This window comes from Centruroides vittatus, unplaced genomic scaffold, assembly GCF_030686945.1.
Source record: "Centruroides vittatus isolate TY-2023 unplaced genomic scaffold, ASM3068694v2 contig_884, whole genome shotgun sequence".
Classification (NCBI taxonomy): Eukaryota; Metazoa; Arthropoda; class Arachnida; order Scorpiones; family Buthidae; genus Centruroides; species Centruroides vittatus.
The window spans coordinates 2,342,419-2,368,580 of NW_027122576.1; the positions used below are offsets into that span (position 1 = coordinate 2,342,419).

General features: G+C 28.9%; 1 protein-coding gene across 1 annotated transcript; it reads right to left on the minus strand.

Annotated features, from left to right (window-relative positions):
* Positions 1–1,531: 1,531 nt before the first annotated feature.
* Positions 1,532–24,373, minus strand: LOC136983611 (barH-like 1 homeobox protein). Its single transcript, XM_067280404.1, has 3 exons — positions 23,923–24,373; positions 4,292–4,520; positions 1,532–2,571 (listed from the first exon to the last, which is right to left on the minus strand). The coding sequence occupies exons 1-3, from the start codon at positions 24,329–24,331 to the stop codon at positions 2,202–2,204; spliced, it is 1,008 nt and encodes a 335-aa protein (XP_067136505.1). The 5' UTR covers positions 24,332–24,373; the 3' UTR covers positions 1,532–2,201.
* Positions 24,374–26,162: the final 1,789 nt, after the last annotated feature.

Sequence of the window (26,162 nt, forward strand, 5' to 3'; positions counted from 1 at the left end):
GTCTGCGTCATGTCGTCACGAATTAGGATTCGTTCGTTTTCCTCACAGAGCGGTGCGTTCTAACACGTTTGTCAATCTAGTCACGGTTTAGTTCCATAATAACTGCGACTGTGTATCCCTCTGGGATTGAGATTAAGTGGACGAAAGGCTGTTGATGCTTGGATTCACAAAATGGCGTCTCTAGTAGAGAATCTTTACGCCTCGCTTATTCTCCTATCCAACACTCAATTCGATTTTTATAGAAAGCTTTCCCTTGATAAGGGGTTTATTCCGGAACCTTTTTTTTTAATACTTTAAAGGGGATAGAATCGAAGAAAGCTTTTTAAATATATAGCCCCCTATATATTAAAATACCCTATTTTTTTTATTATGCTAATCGCTTGTATAAGGATGCAGAAATCATCATCGCAGAAGTGATCCAAAATAGCATCGAAACTGTAAACAGGGTTTTATATAAACACTATTTCGAACTAAATTTTATATTTTAACGTGTTAAAGCATTTTAATGCTGGCCTTCTACACGTCTCGATCGAATAATGTGATTTCTTAATTATTTTAGCAGATTGATTTAAGTTTGTTTTCGAACATTATGTTGCATCCCGTCGTGTTCTCATGACCGAACACATGTGTGAAATGTGTTTCTCGCTCTGTCAAACACTACACATTAAGCACTAGATTGGATAATCACTGCGCAAATCACATGTAATGACATTTACTTCCACAAATCGCTAGCAATCATTTCCGCCAACTTTTAGGTTTCAGTAATAATTATAATGGACTCAATACATTAGTTAGTCGATACTGCTGTTAATTAACTAAGCTAATTGATTTTATAGAAGAGAGTTTCCTACTTTCTAGGTTAAATCGATTCCTATTGCGATTACATTACTGTTTTTTTTTTTTTTTTTTTCTTCTTCTTCTTCTTTCTTTCTTTCTTCTTTTTACATCTTTTAAAGACACGAAACGAATGTTTAATCGTGTAGAAAATTATAAAACGAATCTAGAAAGATCTTAAATTCGTTTATTTTAGACTGTTATTTATATATTTAAAATTGTTATAAATAAGGTAAACACGGCTTAAACTCTATAGATTACGTTAGATTTCAGCATCAAAAACGACGAGTTTAATATAAATTTTACTTTCAGATCCTTTACAGACAAGGTTTTAACTGTATAAAAACTTTATTTAGAGGTGTTAAAACCTGAAAATAATAATAATGTAATTTTTAAAGTTTAAAAATAAATAAGTTGCATTTATTATGATAAAACTCGATAATTATGCATAGGTCTACTAAAAAGAAATTTATGTAAACTCATTTTATTCAAAACCAGATTTATATAGCCCTACATAACCGAATTAAGTTAAAGTTTAGGGCCTTACTGTTTTAAATTTATTATTATTTGAAAGAGAGAAGGGCCTCTTATATGTTATAGCTTAAGTCCATAACAAATCTAAATCCGGCCTTGATCTTATTTTTATGAATTCTTCATGGATTTATGGATTTAAAAAGTATTAAAACGCAGAAAACAATTCACCTACAGTAATTCTGTCTTTTTATTTACTGTACAAAGACAAACATTTTTTTTTTTTTTTGTTAACATGAATTGTTTACCTTTCTGATCATTACAACATGCGTTTACATAATTTCAGATCAACCAGTTACAAAATGTACAAAATCAAATTTAAAAAATTAAATCAGGCAAACAAAAATGAAACATTTTCAGCCTAATTTAAAAAAAATATATATTGCATAATTATTAAAATCACGATGCATTAATAATAAAAATTATGTAATTTTTTATTTTATTTTACTGTATATTTATATATGTATATATATTTATATATAGCAGAAAAATGGCGACATAAATACAAATTTTAGGCATTCATGAATTATAAAAAACAAAATTATGAACATAATATTATTTACACTTCATTTTTTCACTTCTTGAACAGTTTATTATTAATAATAATAATAATATTTTTTATTAATTTTTTAGTGCTGTTTCTTCATATTAGTTCACACAACCACGTTGCGACTGCCACACATGAAAATCAGTTCGCATGAAGAAGGAATTAAACAAAAGAAAATATTATTTATTATTATTATTTTTTTTTTAAATGATCAAAATTTTCAACACGACAAAAATGAAACATTTAAAGGATGTTCTTCATTTATAAATTTTTTTTTTAAATTTGTTTTTTAACATCGATTTTCTCTCGGATAAAACGACGAAGACGAAGTTGTTGTAGTCGTCGAAGGTAGTGGGTTAAATGTAGGCGAAGACGGCGATAATCCTGAAACATTATGGGCATTGGCCGTTAATGCGTTTAAGGATAATCCTAATCCAGGATAAACACGATAGGGCATTGGTTTTTGCATGGCCGCAGCAGCTTGACGATAATACGTATCGTATCCGGAGAGATTTGAATAAGAAGTGGGTGCGGTTAACCCGGTGGCGCATTGGCTTAACCAGTATGGACTCGTTTGGAACATCCTTTGAACAGCGGCGAAGTTACCGGCTTCTGCTAGTAATTCCAGTCCTACAGCGGTCTGCCTTTTCCATTTTGTCCTAGAAAGATAATTACAGGCGGTCAGATAAACACAGTGATTAAATAATTGAGTTTAAAATTTGTTAAAATCGTAATTTGCTCCGATTTGACTAATTATCAATCAATTCAGTGAAGATTTTTTAAAAAATTTTTAATTGAATTTCGGTGATAATTTCTAACTTTTGAATCCAAATTTAGCCTTATTTAAGTTCGAATTATTCTTGATAACCTCTTGTAAATTAGTTTCAATGTTTTGCCTATTCGTTAATTAGGCTATAATGTGGTTTTATGTGAGTAAAATTAGTGACTTTTTTGCATTTCAACACATCTTAATGATTAGTTAGCAGTTTTTATAGAGTCAAATCGCATTCTAAGGATGATTTAGGCCTATGTTACTAAGAGCTTAATTTACTTCAATATCTAAATAGTAATTTAATTACAGTTTAAATTATTCTGTGATTAGAATATGTAAATGTTAAATAAATATTTCTATAAACAAGAATGGAAGATGATATCGAACTTAAGTAATCCTAAAATTACTGTACTACAGAACATTGTCCATAATACAGAAAATGCGATGCAACAAAAGCATTTTACTGCTTCATTTAATGTCATTGGCTAATATTTGATTATATTTTATTTATGTTAATCTTATTGGACAATTTAGTAAAGAAAATTCATTTTTACTAAATAAATCAAATTAGCAAAAACTGTCCAGGCCTACAATCTTCATTTGTATCATTTCGAACGTTCTTTAATTTTACTCCGCATCTCTTCAAATTCGCTTATTTTTTTGGAAATTCAGTCCATAAATCAAATTAATTTATGTTCTTTAAGGCCATTTAGGCAATAAACAAGAGTTTAATTTGTTAAAATGTATTTAAAACAGAATTCAAACTTATTAGAAAATTTAGTAAAAGTGCAGCGTAGGTATTAAATATTAAAAGTGAAATACGTGTATCTGCTGTATAAATTCCAGCTATTCTACGTAAATAGCGTAATAATGTATATATGTATGCATCTATTATTCATACGACTGTTTGGATGGAAACAAGAGTTAGTACAGAAACCATTATTAGCTATATTTATATATGTTATGTTAAATGTGCGTGTTTGATGGTGCATTTAGAGCTAAACGAACAGATAGGGATAATCTCCGCGCACAACAACCTCATCTTTAAATACATAAAACTCATATTTTAACAAACAAACGAAAAATTAAACATGGATGAATGAGTTTCAAGATGCACTAACTAAATTAGAATCTTTGAAGTTTTGACATTTTCCTCTTATCTTACCATTAAAGTTAAATGTAAGTGACTTGTAAGTATGCCTTGACGCATAAATTTCGCCCATAGCAATTCTAGTTTGAAGGACTACATTTGGGATAGACAAGCGCGTGTTTAAACTCATAAATTTCCGAGAAAAATTTTATTTTTAACAATTTATTCCCGTATAAAATTGATGTATAACAGCAATATTTAATAAAGAAGTCCATACAGATTTATAGGCAAGGTGCCCCGGGTGAATAGGAAACACGAAGATATACAACATCGCATATCCGCTAACAGCAATGATTATAGAGGAACTTATAAAAGAGATATATTAGGCCGTAGAATCTTTACATGAAAAAAATCAATCTTCTTTAGATACAACCGCATTTATAGATCACGAATATATCATAATTTAAATTATTCTTCTGTACAAATTACTTAGAAACAAAGGTGTAGATTCACTTACCGTCTATTCTGATACCATGTCTTGACTTGAGTATCGGTAAGATTAAGTTTGGCCGCTAATTCCATCCTATCTTGTACACTCAAATATTTTTGTCGTTCGAAACTCTTTTCCAGTGTCTGTAGTTGATGATCTGTAAAAGCAGTTCTGGCCTTTCTCTGTTTTTTAACTTTTAACTCGCACCTATCTTCGTAATCATCTCTGTTCCTGTCCAAATGGTGTAGGTTTTCATCTACATTTAAAAGGAGACAGAAGAGAAAAAATAGATAAATAAATAAATAAGTAATAAATAGATTTAAAATAAACTTCAGCACCGTCGCGTGTTACAGGTAATTGCACGCTAGAAATTAAATTCGGAAGCTACACAAATGGTGTAATTTCAATCGTTTTATTACAAGCGACGGACACACTTTACCAAATCAGATTGAATGAGGGAATAAAGAGCGTTTAATGCACAGTTCCACGCAAGGGTTCCCCAGTGGTTGGCGCTATATGACATCGACAAGTGGATAGAGGGTCTACTTAATAAATAAGAGGTATTTAAGAAGAACGACAACACATGTCTATGAATAAGTCATGCGGCCAGGAATAAAGTCCTGGTATTCCATGACTTTTATGCACGCAATGGGGGATAAGGCATGTCCCATGACCAATTACAGTGATTGCACCATCTACTTTGTGTTTAAATCTTTATTAAATTGTATTCTTTTAAGGACGGCAGCCTAATAGCCAACTATAATTTGATATTATGCTCTGAAAGCTTTCGAAATTGAATAATGAGAAACAGTTATTTAAAACTGTTGAAATGATCTTATTATACCTATCATAAACAAAATCATATGAGATAAAATTAGAATTTTTGTTTAAAAAAAAAAAAACTATTTTTTCGATTAGAACTTTTAACATTTTAAAAACATGCAAAGCTGATAATGTTACTATTATCTTATTTGAAATTATTCCCCTTATTTTACGCAATTATAAGCATTTTTAGTACTTTCCCATCGCTTGATACTAATGCCAAGTGATTAATCTACGCTTATTTTTAATAATAAAATAAATATAAATGTAGAAGAATTCACAAGTTAAAATTATTTGATATTCAAGAAAAAATATATATAATTTTATATTAGATAATTTTTATTTAAAAAACTATTTTTTATCGGCATTTTGATATCTCGTTTCAAATTATCAGATGTCAAGGTTTGTAGCTAGTGCTACAATTACATCTTCACAAAAAGCTGTTGAAAGCTAGTTTAAGGTAACTTTAAACAAATTTTTAAGGCCTTATATTTTGTTTTTTAAGTATTCTTACCACAAATATGCTGCTAAAGATCAAAATTAAGTTAATAACCTATAGATTATTCTATATTAAATATCAGCCGCAGGATAAGAACAAAAGCGGATAAAGAAAGTAAAATTCCTCAAAATTCAAGAAAAATAATCAATTTGAAAGAGAAAAGTTTATATTTTTTAAAGCATTTTGGCTTTAGTAAGAAAAATGAGGTCATTGGTACAGTTATCTTTACTATTAAAACCAGAAAAAATAATAAAATAAAATAATTTAAAATTAGTGTATATCAATTTAAAATATCCTGAAAAGCTTAACATTTATTTTTAAACTTGTTCTGATCATTAATATATTCTTGAAATTTGGCATTAATGTTATGTTCCAAATCAATTTTACGCTTTGATACAGACCAAGAATGGTTGTTTATAACATTATTAATTTGGAATTACATAAAATTTAATAAAAAAGTAATTATCTTGACAGTTTGAGAACGTTTTTAATCGTTTAAATTTATAAAAAAAATTAAGTTTTTGTGTAAGTTTTTTTGCTGGAAAGAAATGATTCTAATGGGTGATTGATGATATCAACAGTGTAATACATTTAGATCGGATCTATAGGAAACAAACCGTTAATGCCAAAACATTTGAATGTAATTTTTGCCTTTAACGAAACGTATAATTAGAAGTATTTATCGTTGACCTAATTCAATGATTTATTTCCAACTACTGAACATCGTTTTTTAACGATATCATGCTAATTTTAAATACTTTAATTGGTTATTCATTCGACTGTAGAGGCATTAAAGAACGTTTTCCCTTTAATTAAAAGTGTTATTAACTGAAGACCTAATATTTTTCATCATTCCTCCGCTATTTTTAATCATCGTCATCCGCATATTTAACTGTAGACAAACGCCGAAAAGGCCTAAATATCGAGATCAAATATATGATTTTGTTTTTTCTGTCAGTTTATTAAATTAATTAAATTAATTTAAGTTCGATCGAAGGTCCTAATAACCGTTAATACGCATTAAAATGTGATTTTTCGTTCAATACATGCTATCACTCTTCCTATTGGTCAATGGAAACTAACGCACTCAATAGTAACTAATCGCTGATCGCGTCGTATTAACTTCGATTTTATAGCAATTTTAGGATTTTAAAAACGTTTAATAAAATAATTAGTAAATTATTCCATTGTTTCATAATAATTTAATAAAGAAATATATTTAATTTATTTAATCTTACTCAGAATAATGTTATCATCGTAATAAATGGAACGCGGAGACTCGTTTTACGTCATCAATTATTTTAAAAGTCAATTGGCTGTTATAAACTCAAATTTTGAAATTCAAACGTACGAATCCGATTGAATAAGATTACTTAAAATTAAAGCGTTTTATTGGTTCGAAATAAATTTAAATGAAGGAAACTTTTAAACAAAGAAACTTTATTGGTTAGCACAATTTTTAAATTTACATCAAATCAAATGTATTAATAAATATGTTATGCTCTCAAAATAAGCTAGATAGGACTAACCTAAATTCGTGATATGTTAAATAAAGAGCAATTGTAGTCATTTAAATTTTTAACTTGTCATTTTAACTTTTAAGAAAACATATGCGTGTATATATATATAATTATAGATTTATCATATCAATGCGCCCATAGGCCTATAATAATAAAATTTTCAATAAAAAAAGTAGAATTTGTCCTATAAAAAAAAACGTATATAACAATTACCACCTGTCATTATTCATAACTTTATATGAAGGAAAAACCTTGAATTGTCAGCATGAATGTAAAACGATAAAATGTATTATGATAAATTTAGAATCTATGTAAAATGTTTATGTAGTCTTCAAATTGAAACACGTAGTCACCGTTCAAGTTTTAAAAGTGATAATTATAATTACGACTTGTCATAAATTGATACAAGGATATCCTTGAATTGTCAACAAGTAAATTGATCATTTGAAAATATGGATAATAGGAAAAAAAATTATTATCATAATTATTACTATTACATAATCTATCGATATAAAAATTTTTTAAAACCTTGGAAAAAAATTTGATTTTAATTTTGTTTGCTTGTTTTGTGCTCTTTCCCGAAAAATTAAGTGATATGTGTCATCATTATGTGTTATTTAACCTCTAATTGATCGCGTGATTATGTTTAATGACTGTTTAATTTAGTATATCGATAATTTTTAATGATTTGGTTTAATTCAACTTGTTAATCACGATTATTATTGTGGCATAATCTATCAATACGAATATTTTTTAAAGCTTGAAATTTATAATACGAAGAAATAATTAATTTCTAATGCTCTCTGCTTGTCTTTCTCTAAAATTCTTTAATTAAGTGATATTTGCCAGCATTATGTTTAGCCTATTTAATGTTTAATTAATCGCTTGATTATGTTTGATGACTGTTTAATTAATTTAGTTTGTTGATAATTTTTAATGATTAGGTTGAGTTAAACTTGTTGATCATAATTATTATTATTAAATAAACTACCGATGTAAACCTTTTTTATATATTTAAACTTGAAATTTACACCTTGATAAAATTTATTTACTTATATTATTATATAATATTTTTATATGATCTTATTCCAAAATTCTTCTTTAATTAATTTATACGTAGGTTACGATTTAATTGATTGCGTGATCGATTCGATCACTGTTTAATTTAGTTATTGATCATACTCAATAATTACAGTTAATTAAACCTGTTATATCTAGTTACATAATGTTTAACTTTTTTTTAATACTTATTTTCCGTTAAAGTATGCTTATTCTGTAGTTATTGAAATGATAACGAATTGCATGACAATTTAAGAAAAAAAAACATCACTGGTTTTCTGATTTTTTTTAATCAAAATTATGGCGATTTCCGAATGTTATCGCTTTATATCGATCACGCCTTTCGTCTGACATTCACCAAATTATATAATATCTGCGACGTTGTTATTCATGCGATTCGAGCTTTCATCACATGACAAAACCCTCTTAATAACGCACGATCCTCAAGAGCGATCGTCGATATGGAGAATCACGTGAGTTTCGAAAATTTTTCACCATTAAAATTCCACTCACTCGACAATCGTTTCGCCAAACCCACGTGTCTATTGGAATCGTATTATAAAAGCTCTTTCGATCGAGCCAAAAGGGCAGTTTTTTCCTCTTTTATGATCTTAAATGCTAAGATGGATCCATAAACTAAAGAAAGAACGAGTGAAAAAAAAATACAAGGCAATAAGAATTTGTAATACCAAAGATCAATTATTTATTATTATTTTTTTTTTGGAATAAAAATAATGTAAAGTTTCTTTAGAATATAATATAACTTATAAATTTAATTTATTAGTTATATTAAAAAATTAAGAGATATCTAACTAGAATTAGAATGCTTTCTTTAATATATTCATTGTAGGAAAGTTGTAGGAGGTGGAAGCCTTATTTATCCTATTAAAAAAAAAATAAGAAAGAATTTACTTTAAAAACTGTTTTTCAAACAACAATCACTTGGAAACCTCTCAAAATTCCAGTACTAAATTAAACTTGACCTCATACAATGCAATCAAGCGAAACACAAACTAAAATCATCCAAAAATCCACCCAGACATTCCCACACCCACCATCAACCCTTTAACAGGATAAAAATACCACCTTCTATTGTTAAAAGTGGCATTTTTATTTTTATTTTTATTAAAAAAAAAAAAACATTATATGATGCAAACACGATTAGACAGATCAGATACAGTAGAAAGGTAATAGACTACATCAATTGCCACCGAATTGCAAGAAGTTCACCTGCCTTCAAGGGCGAACCAAATATTCATCACTGTTATAATTTCACAGTTAGATTTACACTCCCGACCTATAATCCTATTCGGCAAAGATAGAGGAGCTTAAAAAAAAAGAATTAAAAAAAATTGAAGAAGTAGAATCCTTCCACTGCTATTTATTCGTTCTCTTAAACCGTCATTTGTCCGTCCAGATACATCCAGGTAAAAACAAACATTTCACACACCACCCTCTTTCAACCGTAATTAGAGACCGGTCCAGTCTAAAGGCGCCACTGTGACGAAGACCATCCGCGGCCATGTAATTAATGGACCTAGTTCCTATCTTAGCCGCTGTATGGCGGGTCTATCGTCCCCTACAGAGTGGGTGAGTGGACATTCGACAATGATACGTTTGAAAGGTGTTGGAATTTAGATAGGCTAGGTTATTATATCCTAGGATATTATCAAACGTGATAAATGTATTGAAGTTGTAGATGGCAACACTTGAAGAGTTGGAGACGTTTGAGAGACGGAATGTCCAAATGGGATTAAGTTTATGTGGTTGACTTTTCGTAGATCCGTCTGGAGATATGCCAAAGAAAGTTGAACCTTATCTTCGGTTTGAGCGTTTTGATAGATGTATTTTCTCATTTATGTATGATTTATGTGCTTAAAATTTTGAAAACTGATACACTACGCTTCTAATTTGTAATCTCTATACGTTTGTTGAAGCGGTTATTACACATTTTCATACTTCGTATACTAACATCTCATTTACTTATAATAACTTATAGGATGTCAGAGTAAGTTCAAATCATATATTTGGATCCTTAGTGACATCAAAATTCTGGAAATTAATTACTTTTTACGTTATTTTAATCAGAAACTATTTATTATTTCAATTAAAAGTTGCGTACTATTATTGAAATTGATTCACTTTCGCTGATTGATTTAAATACCAATTAACTATTTGAAATCGTGTTAGCTGATTGACTTAATTATTTTAAAACTAAAAACTAATGTCAGGGTCAGATTTAAATAGGTTAAACTGTGGACCTACGCTACAAGAGAGGCTCTTCCTATCCCACCAAATAATGGATAAAACGTTAATTATTATCAATCTTACCTCTTTTTTTTTAGAACGTAGCAAGGCCCCTCGTCTCATGAAGCCCCAAGCCGTAACTTGTTTAACTTACGTGTAAATCCGGTCCTGATTAATGTAGGCCTACAATCTGAGCCATTTAGCATTAACATTCTATTGTTTTCTGCTTTTAATTATGCTATTTATGCTGTTAAAAGCGTCACTACCAACGCCCTATTATCAAATGATTCAAAAATTGAAGTGCTGTCTATCATGCAACTAAACAAACAAGTTAAATAATTTGGTATTTTCATCGTCATTTTAAGCTGGAATTTTAATTTATTATTTAAATATTTACGATTAAAACTTTACTAAATTAAGTTTTAAAATATTAATATTAAATATAACTTGATAATTAATATAAAAGTAGGCTTTAACAGCGCACTTAAACTCGATTTTTTCTTTTATAATTAGATGAAGTTAGGCTATAGTATTTTTATTAAAAATTGTTATTATTTATTAGAATTATAAAGAAATTTAAATTATATTTAATTAATTGATGCATTAACTCGATAATATATTTCTTTTAAAAGTTTAGTAGAATCTTTAAAAATATAGAAAAATTTAAATAAATATTTAGTAAAAATATATAGACCCTATATAGGCCTACATTATTAAAATCAAACTGATTTAAAATTCGTAAAATATATAGTCAAAATGTTTCTTTAAATATTTATTTTGACTTTCATTCTATAGGAATTCGAACTTTATCTAAAGAAGAAGAAGAAACACGCATACTATTTTCGAAAATCTTTTTCGAATAATAGAAAAATGTTGGAAAAAATCCAAAATGGCGTCTATTGTAGTCAAAGACTCACAACTACATACTTTATGTAACAATCTCTTAGAAATTCTTTCTTGGTTATCCTATTTGAATTCCATTCATCTACTTCTCCTTTCAGAACTCAAGAATAGGATGTGGCTTAAACGATTTCAAAATCGAAAAAAAAAATTATATATATATATATATATATATATAAGGAATTTAATAAGATTCTAAAATTTTCCCTCTTTCTAACTTACTCTCAATACTTTATATATATATATATATATAAATTCGCAAACGTGGGAGGAAATCCTCCCTTTCTTTCTAAACTCCAACAAAATTGTAGCATTATTGTATCTATTTGTCAGTCAATAACTCGAATCAGGATGTTGGGATGATATGAAACTCTTCACACAAACATATACATTTATATATAGATATATATAAAGAGGACAGAAAGTCAGGATGTCCGTCCACCAACAGATCTTTTTGTTCTCGTATTCTATTATAAAGACATAAATGAGTGATCCTTTTTCAACTTTAATGCCGGAAAATTGAGAATTGAATGGTGTTTGACAACGCTTAATGCACGCAAATTGTATAATTCAACAATCAATATAGGGTTTTTTCCTCTATATAAATAATCTAGTTATAAAATGAAAGAATATCTCGTTTCTAAAATAAAATAAAATTCCACGAAATTCGGAAAAAAACGATATTTATATAAACATTATCGAATAAATAACTAATGATGTAACTTTTAAAGCTTCATTTATATATTTTAAGACGTTTAGAAATTTAAAATCTGACCTTTTAAGTCGTGGAAAAAATATAAATTTATTTAAAACTTTTTTTTAAAAAATGATAAGTTAAGCGAGTAAAGGTGAATTAAAGTGTATAGAAGTTTTTAAATGATAAATTATTCGAGTAGATGGAGAGGGCATCGTAATGCGCTGATAAAATTTTTATTAATTTTCTGTTAAAAGTAATGAAAGTCATTTGAAATTCTTAGTATTTTATAAAAGAGCATTTCATTATATCTTCTATAAATTATTCACAAAAATTCAAAAAAAATTTGAAAACGTATTTGGTTAATAAATTACAGATTTATTTACTTGAGTGCGAGTTTATAAAATTTAAATTTATTGATTTTTTTAAAAGTTTTATATATTTATTTTAGTTAAAATTTTTTAATTTTTATATTTATTACGTAATTATTACTATAAGTATAAAAATACACAACAATTAACATATATATAAGCGTATATATAATACAAACATGCATTAACTAACTAAACACATGTAATAACCATGTTTTAAGTTTTAGCTAAAATTAATAGATAATATTTCGAAAAATTTCTCTATAGAATTCACATATATATGGTTAGACAATGTATGGACATATATTTCGACCACCCCAAATTAATTTGTATATGTTTTTTTCATATGGAATTCTATATAGTATTTTTATTTCGTGAGGAGAATTCAGTCTACTTTTTGCAATTTCTTTGTACTCTTTATAAATTTTCGTAAAATAAATAAATAATCCATTATTTAAGTTTTAAAATAAGTTTTATTTTTAAAAATTCAATAATTTTGAAGATTAATTTTTGTTTGTTTTTGTAAATTTACTTTATTAATTAAAAAAAAATGAAAAATTTTCATAAAATTTACACTCAAAAATACTTTAGAAAGTTTAAAGAATCACTTTTAATTATTATATATAATATCTAGTTAATTTACAAAAAATTAAATATTTTAATAAATTCAAAATTATAAGAAATACAAGTAAAAAAAATTTAGATCTGTTTAAAAATCAACAAAACTTTCCAAAAATTTTAAAATAAAAATTGATTTTTTTTTAATTTTTGCATTTATACTGCAATTACAAATGATCACAGGCATCCGGATAATCAGGACCAGAAGGGCCTCTCATATGTTATAGCTTAATGTCATAAGTCTTCAGACTTGTTGTGACATTAAGCTATAACATATGAGAGGCCCTTTCTCTCCATTAAATAATAAATTTAAAAGTAAGAGGCCATAAGCTGTGACTTGTTAAACTTATGTATAAATTCATTTCCCTGAGCTTCATTTAGTAAAATTTTATCACTTAAGCTATCAAGCTTCAAAAATAGCGAAATTTATACTTAAAAAAAAATAAACGAAATATTTAAATTAAAACCGCCAAATTCATAATTATTTCCGAGAATACATCAAAAAGTTTCACTTAAACTAAAAATTAACAAAATTTTATATAAATATTTAAATTTATTATATCTAATTGCAGCTACAACTATTAAACAAATCACGTTAAATTCATAAATTAAACAAACGGAAAGAAGAGGCCTTCTTTAGTTTATTTAATGGATATTTACGATTTTATATCCTTTACTTAATTCATAATAAGTTTCTTCTCTTTCGACATTGCGTGAACAATTACCTTTGCGGATATACAATTAGAAAGTCTATCGTGTGAAAGTGATTCCAAGTGTGCAAACACGAAACAACCACGCAAAATAAAGTGCCGCTTTCATAAACATAATTCACAAGTTAGTAAAATAGACGAAAGAAAATTAAAAAATAAAAATAAAAATTAAATTATTAATTTAATTAAATTTGCTTTTAAAAAAATAATTAATTCATTTTTGTAACGAAAAAAATTACAATTCTGCGAACTTGCATTATTGTCTTATTTATTTATTTATTTATTTTATATGCATACTATTTGATAGTTTATTTTTATACTTTTTTAAAAAGATAATTTGCATTAAAATGATATTATTTTAATTATTAAAAATCTAAGATAGCGTGTAACTCGATTCGTCTTCGTGTTTTGAGCGTGTTTGTAATTTAAAAATCGTACATACTTTCGGTAAAAATAAACTAATTTAAGTTTTATAATGTTAAAAATGGAGTTTAAATCGTAAATTACGAATCTTAAATATTTATTCTTTATTATTTTTTATAATTTATAATAATAAATTTTGCTAAATTCGTTCCTTAATTTCGTAAACTTTAAAAAGATCAAACTTAAAAAGAATACAATAATTTGCTTTATTTTAAGTAAAATAATAAATGATATATACAAATTTTATAGGATTTAATAATTAAAATGAATAGAATTATATTTAACAAATAAAAGTTTCCAGAAAAAGTTAAAGAATTAAACAAAATTTTTCAAAAATTGTATTGCTTAAGTAAGAGTTCTGTTCAATCAAAGTGTAGAATTAGCTGTTTATAATATTCTAGAGAAGTCTATGATGCGGTTTTCGATTTAAATATCCAATTATTGGATAAAATTAAAATTCAAGCTGCGGTTTATTAGGTTAAGTTACACTTCAGCAATCGGCCCATAGTGAATAACATCTTTAGACATTAGATATACAACCGGTAATTAAGGAAACTTGAACTATAAAATTACATTAGAACCTTAAAATAATTTCAAACAAGGTTGATTATTGAATGAAGAACATAAAATAGCAAGGTTAACATGTAGAAGAAGATTCTATCCACTTTCTTGGGCAACTAGTTTTCCTAGAACCATGGGGAATAGCTTAATTTAAACTGCAATTGCACTTTAACCTTTAATATTTTTTAAATAATAGGTCACTCGAGCAACTTTTAGGACATAAAACTTGTCTATTCGATTTAAAATCAATATGGAAACGTCACCATTTTTTAACGGTTACCGTGTCTTACAGTCATTGAAGTATCAGATTGCCGGTATGATTTCTTTTTCGTTAAGGTTCAGTGAGTTATAGGAGAAAATTCTTGAAATCGGATACGAAAAATTGATTGACGTATTTGCAATGTGTAAGACGGCGCCGTTACAGGCCTATAGGCTCAATAAAAATCCGCCAAATTGTTTTTATTATCCACTTTTTTTCCCATCGTTTAAAAGTAGAACCTGCCACAGTTTCAATTCTTTTTATTTTTTATTTTTTTATTTTACACACACACCGACATCTTTTAAGACTTTTCTACTAGCGATAACCGGCTCGTGGCTCTCGAAATTTTGTCCCAAAAAATTGCTAAAAGCGTAAAATATACTATAAAATATTATCTGATAAAAGTCTACACGGATAACCATAAGAAAAAAAGTGGTTTCTTACGCATTTTATTACCTTAAAATCTTGTGGGATATGCCTGGTAAGTCATACAACGTTTGAAAATACAAAAACAAGAATAAAATAAAATAAGATTAATCACGTTAAAATCTCTTTTAACAGCTCCAATTTTATATCAAGGCCTAAATGTGATAAAGTAATAAAAAGAAGAGGAAACTTGTTGAACTAGATAAATTATAGTCGCAAGTTTAAATGAATGATTATATAAAAAAGGATCTAAAAATTAAGAAGAATAAGTTTAGTAACTCACCATTAAATTTATTTTTTTTATTTAAATTAATTATATTAAAAATTTTAAAGGTGTATTTTTTAAAATAAATTTCATTTTATAATGCTGTAAGTTTGATAGGAAAGACGATTTACTGATGTAAATAACATTCAAATATAAAATACTATCAATCAAATCTAGGGTTGAACTAACAAACGAATTTAATAATTTATTTATTAAATAAAAAAAAAGTTTAAAAATATAAAAAATTAATCATAAAACTTTAAGATTTATTACAGTCTTAACTAGGCCTATGACAAACCATTCAAGAATATAAATGATAAGAACAGCATCCCCATTTAGAACAATTAATTAAAGATTTTTTTAATAAAAATAATTATGTTGAAAGTTCTCCAATGTGTTTTTTAATAGATCAAATTCATATAATATAAATATATTTTCAAGAATAAAGTAGAGGAGGAAAATTATTGAACTAAATAACGTGACAAGGACAACATCCGAATGAGGGATTATCAATCAAATCTTAAAATTAATTATCGAACGAGATGGTCAATCACACAATTTTAACAATGCTTTTAGAAATTTTATCACGTTATAACATCTATAACATTTTTTAAAAGGGTGGTTTTATTATATAAGGAGATAATGTTTAAACGAAAAAAAAACTGACAGGAACAACAATCTTATAAACGATTATCAATTAAATCTTAAAATTAATTTTTGTTGAAAACATTATTGAAAACAGAAAAAAATTAAGGAAAAAGTAAATTTCAGGATTATATTAAGGTAAAAAAGTAGAATTAAAGAGGCCAAGTATCTGTTTTAAATCAGGAAAATGTTTAATAAAAACTTAACAAGTAGTTTGAATGACATATTGAGTATAAGCTAAAATATATATAATTTTATTATTTAATTTAATTATTATTATTATTATATAATTTTTTTATAATTTTAAATTCGATTTAAGTTCATAAAATGGGTAGATATCATTTGCAAAGAATAAAACCGGATTTATATAAGTTGAAGTCTACTTTAAGAGCATCTAATCCTGAGATATTGAGCTATCAATTCCTAGAAAACCTATCACTATTTATCTTCAGTTAACAGATTTTCCTGTTTAAAAGATCTTTCTTAAGAGATAAATGGTTCAAATATTGATTTTTACACAATCGGATTTTTATTCAGGATTAGTTTTGTGCCGTTTTAGGAAGAAGAGAAAAAAAAAGTGATGTTGGAAGATGCTATCCATACATAGAAACTATTAATCTAACTTTTTATTGAGCAGCTGAAGCTAAAAAAAATTAATTTAAATTTATTTAAAAATACACAATTTTAATAAGTAATTTAATCAAAAAATCGATTATTTAAGTTTTAATCTAATTTAAAATAAAAAATAAATCATGTTTAATTTATGAAATGTGTGTAATTAATGTGTAAAAAAACCGCTATTTAATTAAGTTTAAATGCAATTTTTTATGTCTAATTTAATCTTAAACTTGTATAAGAGTGTATTAATATAGAAAATTTTAGTTTATAAAATATTTTTATAAGAAATTTCTGGTGTTTCTTTCTCTTTTTTTCCCCTAAGCTCTAATCGCCTAACAATAGAAAGATTGATATCTACGGCATCTTAGAAGACACTAAGCAGGATTAAGAGAAGATAGTGGCACACTTGGTTGAGTATTATTGGCTTTTTATTTCGGGATAACTTCATCGTCTGTAGACTTTGCACTTGATCCAAAGATTTCCTTTATCGCTTTATACGTAGGAAAGCTGTCAATACTTCATCGCTACAAATGCACCAGATTTTATATGGCTTGATATTGCTCTATACCAAATGGCTGTAAATATGGCATAAAGTTGGCGTTTTGCTCGTATTTTCTAGAAATTGTTAGTTTCGAAAAATATAAAAGAATTGTTAATTTTTTATATTTTATTTCGAAATGAAAAATATTGTCTCGAAATTTTGAAAAATTAAAGATATCCTTCGTAAATCTACACAATTCTATAAGTTTTCTATGTTAATTCTTTATAAAATTGTATTTTCTTATATAATTTTTTATAATTTCTTATTTTTTTTAAATGTAGAGTCCAAATTTCTATAAATTTGTATAATTTAATTAATTTCTTATACGCAGATTTGTGTAAAACCGAACTAATAAAACAATTTTTTAAGCACTTAAGGCGTTATATCTTTTCTTATAAGTTTATATACATATAAATTTACATCTGAATTTATTAAAAAAAAGAGGTTATTCTAGAACCAAGATTTCTCTAGCGTCTTAAATTTTAGTGAATAGGTTATTTAAGAGACGAAAAAAGCTATTCTAGAGTGAAAAAAGGCTACTTTGAAGCTTAACACCTGATTAAAAAGTTATTACAAAACATGAAAATCTATCTAGAAACGAGCATTTTAAAATATATATTATTAAATTTAAAATATTCGCTATTGTTTGAAGTAAATTTTACAAAATTCAGGATCAAGTTTCAAACCACGAAAGGCGATAAAAAAAATAATGTCTGTCGAAAAGTTTATTTTCGAATTTAAAATGTTCTACATGTGTCAAAATAGAGAAATGTGTAAAAAATGTTTAAATGAAATATTTACTTTTGTATCGAAAATATTGATCTTAGGTCTGGATCTTTCAAAAACCTGTAAAAAATTGTCTGACATTCTTGCGGTCTGCCAATTGATAATTCGTATAAAGTTAAATTTTTCGAAGTTTTGATTAATTAATGTTGTGTTTTAAATAAAAATATTTTTAAATTATAATTTTAAATTATTTCTCTTTGTTTTCCGATACTTTTTGAGAATTTCCATTAGATCGTTTCTTTAGAAATATAGGAATATATAAGTTTAATATTGAAGGCTTAGAAACTTGAGAGATTATCAGACTTCTTTACAGCTTTACGTCTAATTTTATCCCAAAAAAAGTTATTCTAGAGCCTTCTAGCTTACTAGAAAGACTTCTCTATTACCTGAAAATTCCGCAAGTTACTTAAAAGATAGGAAATTTATCGAAAACAACTACTCTACAATGTAAAAATTGACGAATAAAGCTGTTCTAGAGCGTAAAACTTAATTAAAAAGCTATTACAAAGGACGAGAATCTATCTAGAAATAAGTTTTAGATGTGACTGAAGAGAGGGATCTCATTTATATAATCAAACTCTTTAAAGAATCTTAATGAGTTTATTTATATTTTTTTCATCCTCAACCGAGGAAAAAACTATAAGCAAAATATTCTAAGTAAAGGAAGAAATTTCCATCCTATACCTACTTTACAATCATATTAATTTAGCGAGGTAAAAAGATATTTGATGAATAATACAAGAGATGGGTCTGTGAATGCGTCACATTATACATGAACTTGTTTTTTTAAAAAGTTTCCTAGCAAACAGCGGTTGGTTTATGTAAATCAGAAATATTCTTAATGAACTGGAACTAAAATGAAATCCACCTGCCAAGCAAAATGTAGTAGCCTCTTCGGATACTTTCAATTGGAAACTTAAAAGGATGCATCTATTCAACCTCATGTGGCGTCAATAACTTCAATTTAATTTTTTCTCCAATTATGCTAATTAGAAAATAAAGTTGACTGGCATATAAGCGATAAAGTTTGTCTGACTTATATGTATATAAAAATATATTCACGCTTCCCGCTTTTTTTTTTTTAGTACAGTTCAAAAATTGAAATTATAGTTTAGTTCTTCATTTTTTATCAACTGGAAGATAAGATAAGCATCATTTGGTAATGTTGCATGCATCTTTCTATAAATATTCATAGTGTAAATCTACAAATTTAGGTGACAGCCGAACCTATATTAGAAATTCAAACATGTTTAATAATAATAGGTCTATAGCTAATACTTCCACACCTTTTTATAAATGTAATAGATGCTTTCGTCGAGGGATGGAGTTTGGAGTCGTGAAGTTAAAAAAATTAAGAATTCCTGAACGTGTTTTAGTATTTGGAAGATATAATACGTCTTCTTGTACTACGCTAAGGTAAAAAACTAATAGAGTGATTAGGTGATCTATCATTGAGCCAAATTTAAAACGAATAGGCGCGTTAACTGGAAGGTGAAGAGATCTGCATGGTTATTTTTTTTTTTGCATATATATAAAAAATCAACTTAAAAATTTAAATTATTTCTTAATATAAAAATTGATCGACTCGAGATGCTTAAAAATCTTTCATCTTCTCGTATCTCGCGACAAGACAAAACCACTTAAAATCTAACCAAAAAAAGGCCATTTTTTTAGCAAAGAAAAAGGTGGAAATGTTTTATGAACGCATCAAAACATGGTTAATTAAAAGAGAATATTATAATTAACTGGATGAAGAGGAAAGAAATTCGACTCTTACACAGCTAATTCCTTGGTAAAGAAGTGTCTAGGATACGTGTTGAATAGCGTGTGATGGTCACGATGGGAACTGTAAGGTCCGCAATCTGCGGTCCCTCTAGGGGCTTCAGATCTTGAATAGGTTGCCACGTGTGTTTCCCAACTGTCACATCTTATCTTGCTAACCGGTAGATGTAACTATATAGGACGTCTGCGCTGGATAACTGCTCAGGGACACCACCGACGTATTACTTTACTGGTGTCAAATGTTGCTTAATGGGGTCTGCAATGTTCTACAACATCTCTCTTGGCAAAGCCTTGGGGTTTATTCGTGTGGCTGGCGCTGTTACTGTGGGATTACCAGGCTAATTATAATTTAGTGGGCCTCTAACGTAGCCTTATTAACATTTATTACAGGGATATATTTCCCTACTGATAAAGATTTTTAGAAATGGACAGAGATGTATTGCTGATGATTCCAGTAAACGAGAGCATTTTAAGTTACGTATTGCTATTGTTACGGTGTGGAAAATATGTACAAAATAGAAAATTCTTATGTAATAAAGTTATACTATTCAAGAGAATGATTGTTATTTACAACGGATGCAGAATAATTTCCCATAGATAAAGTGAAAAATTAATAAATTCCTAGATAATTGACTACACCATGTTAAAGTTTTTGAAGTTTTAAGAATTGTGAAGTAGACTTTAAATAAGTTTATTTCATTGACTAGTCCGCAAGAAAAGGCTTATTCATAAAGTTAACGATTTCATTTTTTATTAGAAGATGCTGCAAAATGCAGAAAATGCCTAAATCCGATTGTTGAATAGAATACAAACAGCAGCCACTTCAAGTAGATTCCTTTATAAGAGAGTCGGTGGGTCATCGTTAAGGGGGATAGTCCCTGTTTATCTCGCCGCCAACGGTCTAATTACAGACAGAAAAAAGCCTATTAGGCCAGCAGCAGATGACAGGCGACGGGATGCCCCAGGCTGATTTGGGTAACTACTTCACTAACGCTTGGATTGAGCTTTAGTCTTTATATATATATATATATAACTCGGGAGTAGAAAGTGTCTTTGTGATGTCTTATCGGATTTTATACAAAATGGCTGGATTTATCCCTACAACAAAAGCTGTATTGTTAAATAGAAAGATGGGGTTGATTAAGTTTTAATCTATTATTCGATAGACGTATGGATTAAAGTCGAAAATAAAGTTTCACGATCGAAAAGTTATCAGTTTAATCATCTTATAAACAGAACCTAGCTCCTGTTTATACACCCACGATTGTTTCCATATCTCCTATAATCTTAATACGAAGTGTAGAGATGTAGGCCTTGATAAAAAGTGAATTTTAATATTATGTGAAGCGATTATCGAACGTATCTATCAATTTTTTTTTGAATGTTTAAATAGTTTCATTAGACAGATCTTTAATCGTTAGAGTTGAGACATTTATTATGGGTGTGGAAGAGTCGAGAATCTGTCAAACTTACTTTCTACCTGGTGACAACTTTTAACGCATGATTACATCGTGTCAACATGTCGGTTATTTGTCAAAATTAATCCACCTGTGACGTTTTAACATAAAATTGTGTGTAAAAAAACAGGGTTCGATAATAAACTAGTAAACAATTTAAATTTATATTTTTATCCGCTCGAAGATTCCAAGGCTAAGATCAACTTTATCCTGTAGCTATAATAAGAACAATAAAAATGCTACGGCCAAATATTATAACAAATATTCCTCTCAAGATAGTAATTAATAAGTCACTATGCTGTTATTACTATTTTTTACGTATTAAAAAATGGAGACAAAGTTATGTGACCCTCTGATTCTCGTTCAAAAGTTGTTGATACAAAGAGATGATACGGTTGAAAAACTTGGAATTTTAAACTAGTTTATTATAAAGCCAAATTTTAAAACTTTAATTTTAAATTACACTAAGCATAAATATGCCTATAGGCCAAAAAACATGTGTAAATGTGTCAAAGCAATAATAGGCTAATAATGATGTCCTGGTTTGAGCTTGTTGGACGATATATCATTTCGCCACTTAAAAAGATCTCGTTTTACTTAACAAAATGATGCAATATCGAGTCATTTTAATTCTTATTGTTTTTTCTAACAATCATTTGGAGTCATCCAAGGGTAAAATTAAAAATATTTCATAAGAATCTGTTAGAAACTATCCCTTATTGTCGTGAGGAATATCAATTTTTGTTCTGAGTAACAATAATTTACCTACTTTCAATGCTAATAAGGTCCTATTACTATAATAGCATAACTGCTACGTATATAGTTAATCGTTAGAAGAACTGCAAAGTTTAAATAAATTTGATTATCTTCCCAATTTATCTGTTACTAAACCGTCTTTAAGTTAGGTCTATTAGAGAGAACGTATTGGTGAGAAAGAAGCCTACAATTTGTAGATAATGGGGCATTAATCCGTGTTACATGTTACGCAATTATATAAAGTTCAATTGGTTTATTTTAAGTCCAGATGACTTAATGATCACCATTAGACAGGAGCGCATTTTCTCTCAAAGGGCAATAATGTTTGTTCTTGTGTGACTCAATTTAATTATTTAACAATAATCTTTAAATAGAGATGTTTCTAATAAGATAAATACTATAACATTCACGAAATTCATCGTAATATTTCCATGTATAGAGTTTGAAACTGTGTAAATTGCCAACGATCTTCTATGCTTTATACATTATCAGGCCTGTTAAGTTAATAATACATCAGACCTAGAAAAATTAATAGAATTTTTGTAATAAATTATGGAGTTTGTTACGTAGTACTTTATACAGTAACAAAGTAAACAGAACGCTAAACTTATGAGAATAATGCCATTCGTCTTTAACTTATAGGTCAACCTAGCCATGGGGAGAAACTGTGTCTATGCATAAAGATAAATACACTGTGAGATTAAACAGCAGAGAAAAGTCAGACCCCATTTTGTATCTTCCCAAGTGATTCTCGTCTATATTGTTTAGGGAAAGCAGTCCAAGTTGATTGGATAATTTATAAAATTGGTGTCCTCGTTTCCATTGAATGACAAGAGTTATCCCGTGAATTTTAAAAGCGATCTCATCCATTTAAAGAAAAGAAAAACTAAACAGAATTTTTATGTCATGAACATACTCGAAACTACCCACATGCGTAGTTTCTAAGAATACTTTTTGATACAATTTTCGAAATAGTACAGAATTTAAGATTGTTTACAGATTAAACAGAACTAAAACCGTTCAAAAATGACTCCAATTATAACCATTATCAGAAATTATATGCGATTATACCCTCTCGTTTTTTCCGCATTGTTATAAAACCTTCATAACCTTCCAAGCATAGCAAAATAAATTCATTTACATAAGCAACCAAGCGATTTTTATTTACAAGAATCGAAATTACAGCACTGTTTATGAATTTAGGATAAAGATTTTAAGGGCGTCAGCCTTTCCAGTCTTTCGTCTCGTTAGAACCGTGAGGGATAGAACCCAGTTTGGATCCATAATTGAGATCTAAATCTGTACTAGAACCATTTTTTTTCTGGTTAGGGAGCAAATTGTCAGGTTTTAAAGAGGGAAAGCCCTTTGTTAACCTATTAAGAGGCCCGGTGGGTATGTTTCGAGTGATGATCTAGTTAAAAAAATGCCATTAGGGGGAGAAATGACGTTGGGATCTGCCCTCCGAATGATCATGTTTGACTATAGATTCAAAGGCCTATACACCCAGAAACACCTGCAGACATTCACGCTGCTTTGCCTTCATAGCTTCGACACCTGACTAACACGAAGTACGGAAAAAGTAGTCACGAACGCAGAGAGTCACGCAAACACTCGCAACTTTCTCTAACAATCCGACACTATGACTTATTTAAAAAAAAGGGGGGCAAGACGGCCGGCCAACCATCAGAAAGTAACTCACCGATATCGTGATGTTTATCTTCGTTACTGATGACATCATCTTCGTCTTCCGTCACGTCACGATCACGTTCGGCTATCCTCGCGTTTTCGTCATCGGCTTTGGGCACAGATAGTCTTACTGTTAAGTCCTGAGGTTCGGGTGCGGATGGTTCCCCCGCAGCAGCATTGGGAGAATCTGCAGCCCTAGGCGATAATGCGGCTTCTCCAGCAGGGCTAAAAACGGGTTTAAAGGGTCTTGGATCACTGAGTATGTCCCTGATGAAGAAAGAAGACGGTGGAGTCACCGATGGCGATAGTGAACAAGTAACACGAGGGCTTGTAGGTTTGCTGCGTTGCGTACCGTCGTCTACGTGTGGCAATCTGTCTGGCATTTGTTGATGAAGATCGGGCACTGCAAAGTCCACGGCCATCGGAAGAAGTCCGCAGTATGGACAACCCAGCTGCACTTCTGCGTCGAGTAGCTCAGAATGGAGCGACAATCACACAAGCAGCGCCAGACGAGGAAAGCCACGCCTCGCCTTTCTACAAAACAACCGAAGTCGGATACTTCCGCCAATCGACGAGCGCGCGTAACTCGAAGAGGCGTGTCCATAACATACATTGGCCAATCGTGTGCGTTCGATTGGCAACAACTTGTTCTGCCTTAGCCAGGTTCTTTTAACAACAGAAAAATGTCTTTGGAGGTTAAATAGACAGAGGTGTATTAAGTTAGTCGAGATTCATAGTTTGTATCCAATCATCTCGGTCGGCAAGCCGAATAATTTAAGGGTTGCCGAGTCTCTAAGATGTGATAGTACTTTATAGCTTGGATGAAGCGGCTGTGTTGTCAACTACAAGGCGACAAAAATCGCTTGGTCACGCTTCGTAGAACAGCAGAAGAGCACCCGTGAGAAAATTGATATCTGATACTACTTTACTGTTTATATGCCATTTTATCTTCGGGCCAACTCGAATTCTTTTCGTACTTACTGTGCCATTATTTTGCCGACTCAACTTTTAGGTCAACGCGAGTGAATTTTAATTCCCTTAGCAAGAAAACCTGTTTTACAGGCCATAAATTATACATAGGAGCATTAATCTATTATAATTAAATAATTTGAGATATTCTACAGAGGCTTTGGGTCACCATTATGCAACCAATTCGGATGTAAACACATTGGAATTTTTTATTTTTTATATAAATCTATATAAATAATATTAACAATAAAAGGGAAAAAAGGGTGGGCATAACAAGATAACCATCAGTTAGAACGAAAAACACAATGATACTTTCCGGCCTTCGAATACAGGAAGTCTAACAACGCAGCCTTAGTAGTTATCTAGATGGTGTTCGCTCGACTGTGTAAATCTGACGACACATTCGACTTGTGACATCACGACATTGCTTGCGACCAATGTCAGAGGTCGTTTCGTATCCGTCCACTTGTTTTCTATCTAAAAATATAATGGGAATATGTCTCGATTATAAATAAACGCATGCGACAATCCCCTAGAAGTAATCTTCCCTGGGGTATTTAAGTTAAACAATCTCGAAAATAGTAGCCTACTCGAGCGAGCCCTCGAACCTTGTAAGAGGCCTCAAACGCTATTCATTTCACTTTTATGCATCTGTGAACATTATAACGTTGTCCTCTTACGTCACAAGGACAGAGGGCGTTTATCTCATATTATTTAATGCACTTTATTATGTGTAAAGTGTAACTGTTTCAAATTCTCCAATTTTTCTCTATAAAGATCGAGAAAAGCTGAATAAATATTATCGCAGCGAGTCCAATTGAAGCTTTAAATTATTTATTTGCGTATATATATATTAAGTATTTTTACTACAAAATGTCTTTTTTATTAGATAGGTTGTTAATTTTTACCCACATAAATTATATAAATTAAAAATAATTATATTTAAATAAACTAGAGCAATGATACGTCACTTTACCATATATAACACGCAGAAGATCACGACTCCATCATAAAAATTTGAAGGAATTTATATAGAATATGAATATAAATTAAATTATATAATTTTTAAATTTATTTAGTAATATATTATGATATAAAAGTTGTGTTTAGAAGTTTTGCAATTGTATAATTCGTGCAACCTTGACTGTATAGGCCTATCTCATTGAAAACTACAGACCTAGTGAAAGGGTAACCTAGTAAATCGGTTTTTAAAAGAGTAAACATCGGTTTAAATAAAATAGTAAACAAAAAACGATCCGATTTAGAATTTAAATAGATTATACA

Coding starts and splice junctions, on each gene's coding strand:
- LOC136983611 (XM_067280404.1), bottom strand. CDS start 24,331: ATGGCCGTGGACTTTGCAGTGCCCGATCTTCATCAACAAATGCCAGAC. Junction 4,521..23,922: donor AGATAAACATCACGATATCG/GTGAGTTACTTT, acceptor TTTTAAATGTAG/ATGAAAACCTACACCATTTG. Junction 2,572..4,291: donor ACATGGTATCAGAATAGACG/GTAAGTGAATCT, acceptor TTATCTTTCTAG/GACAAAATGGAAAAGGCAGA.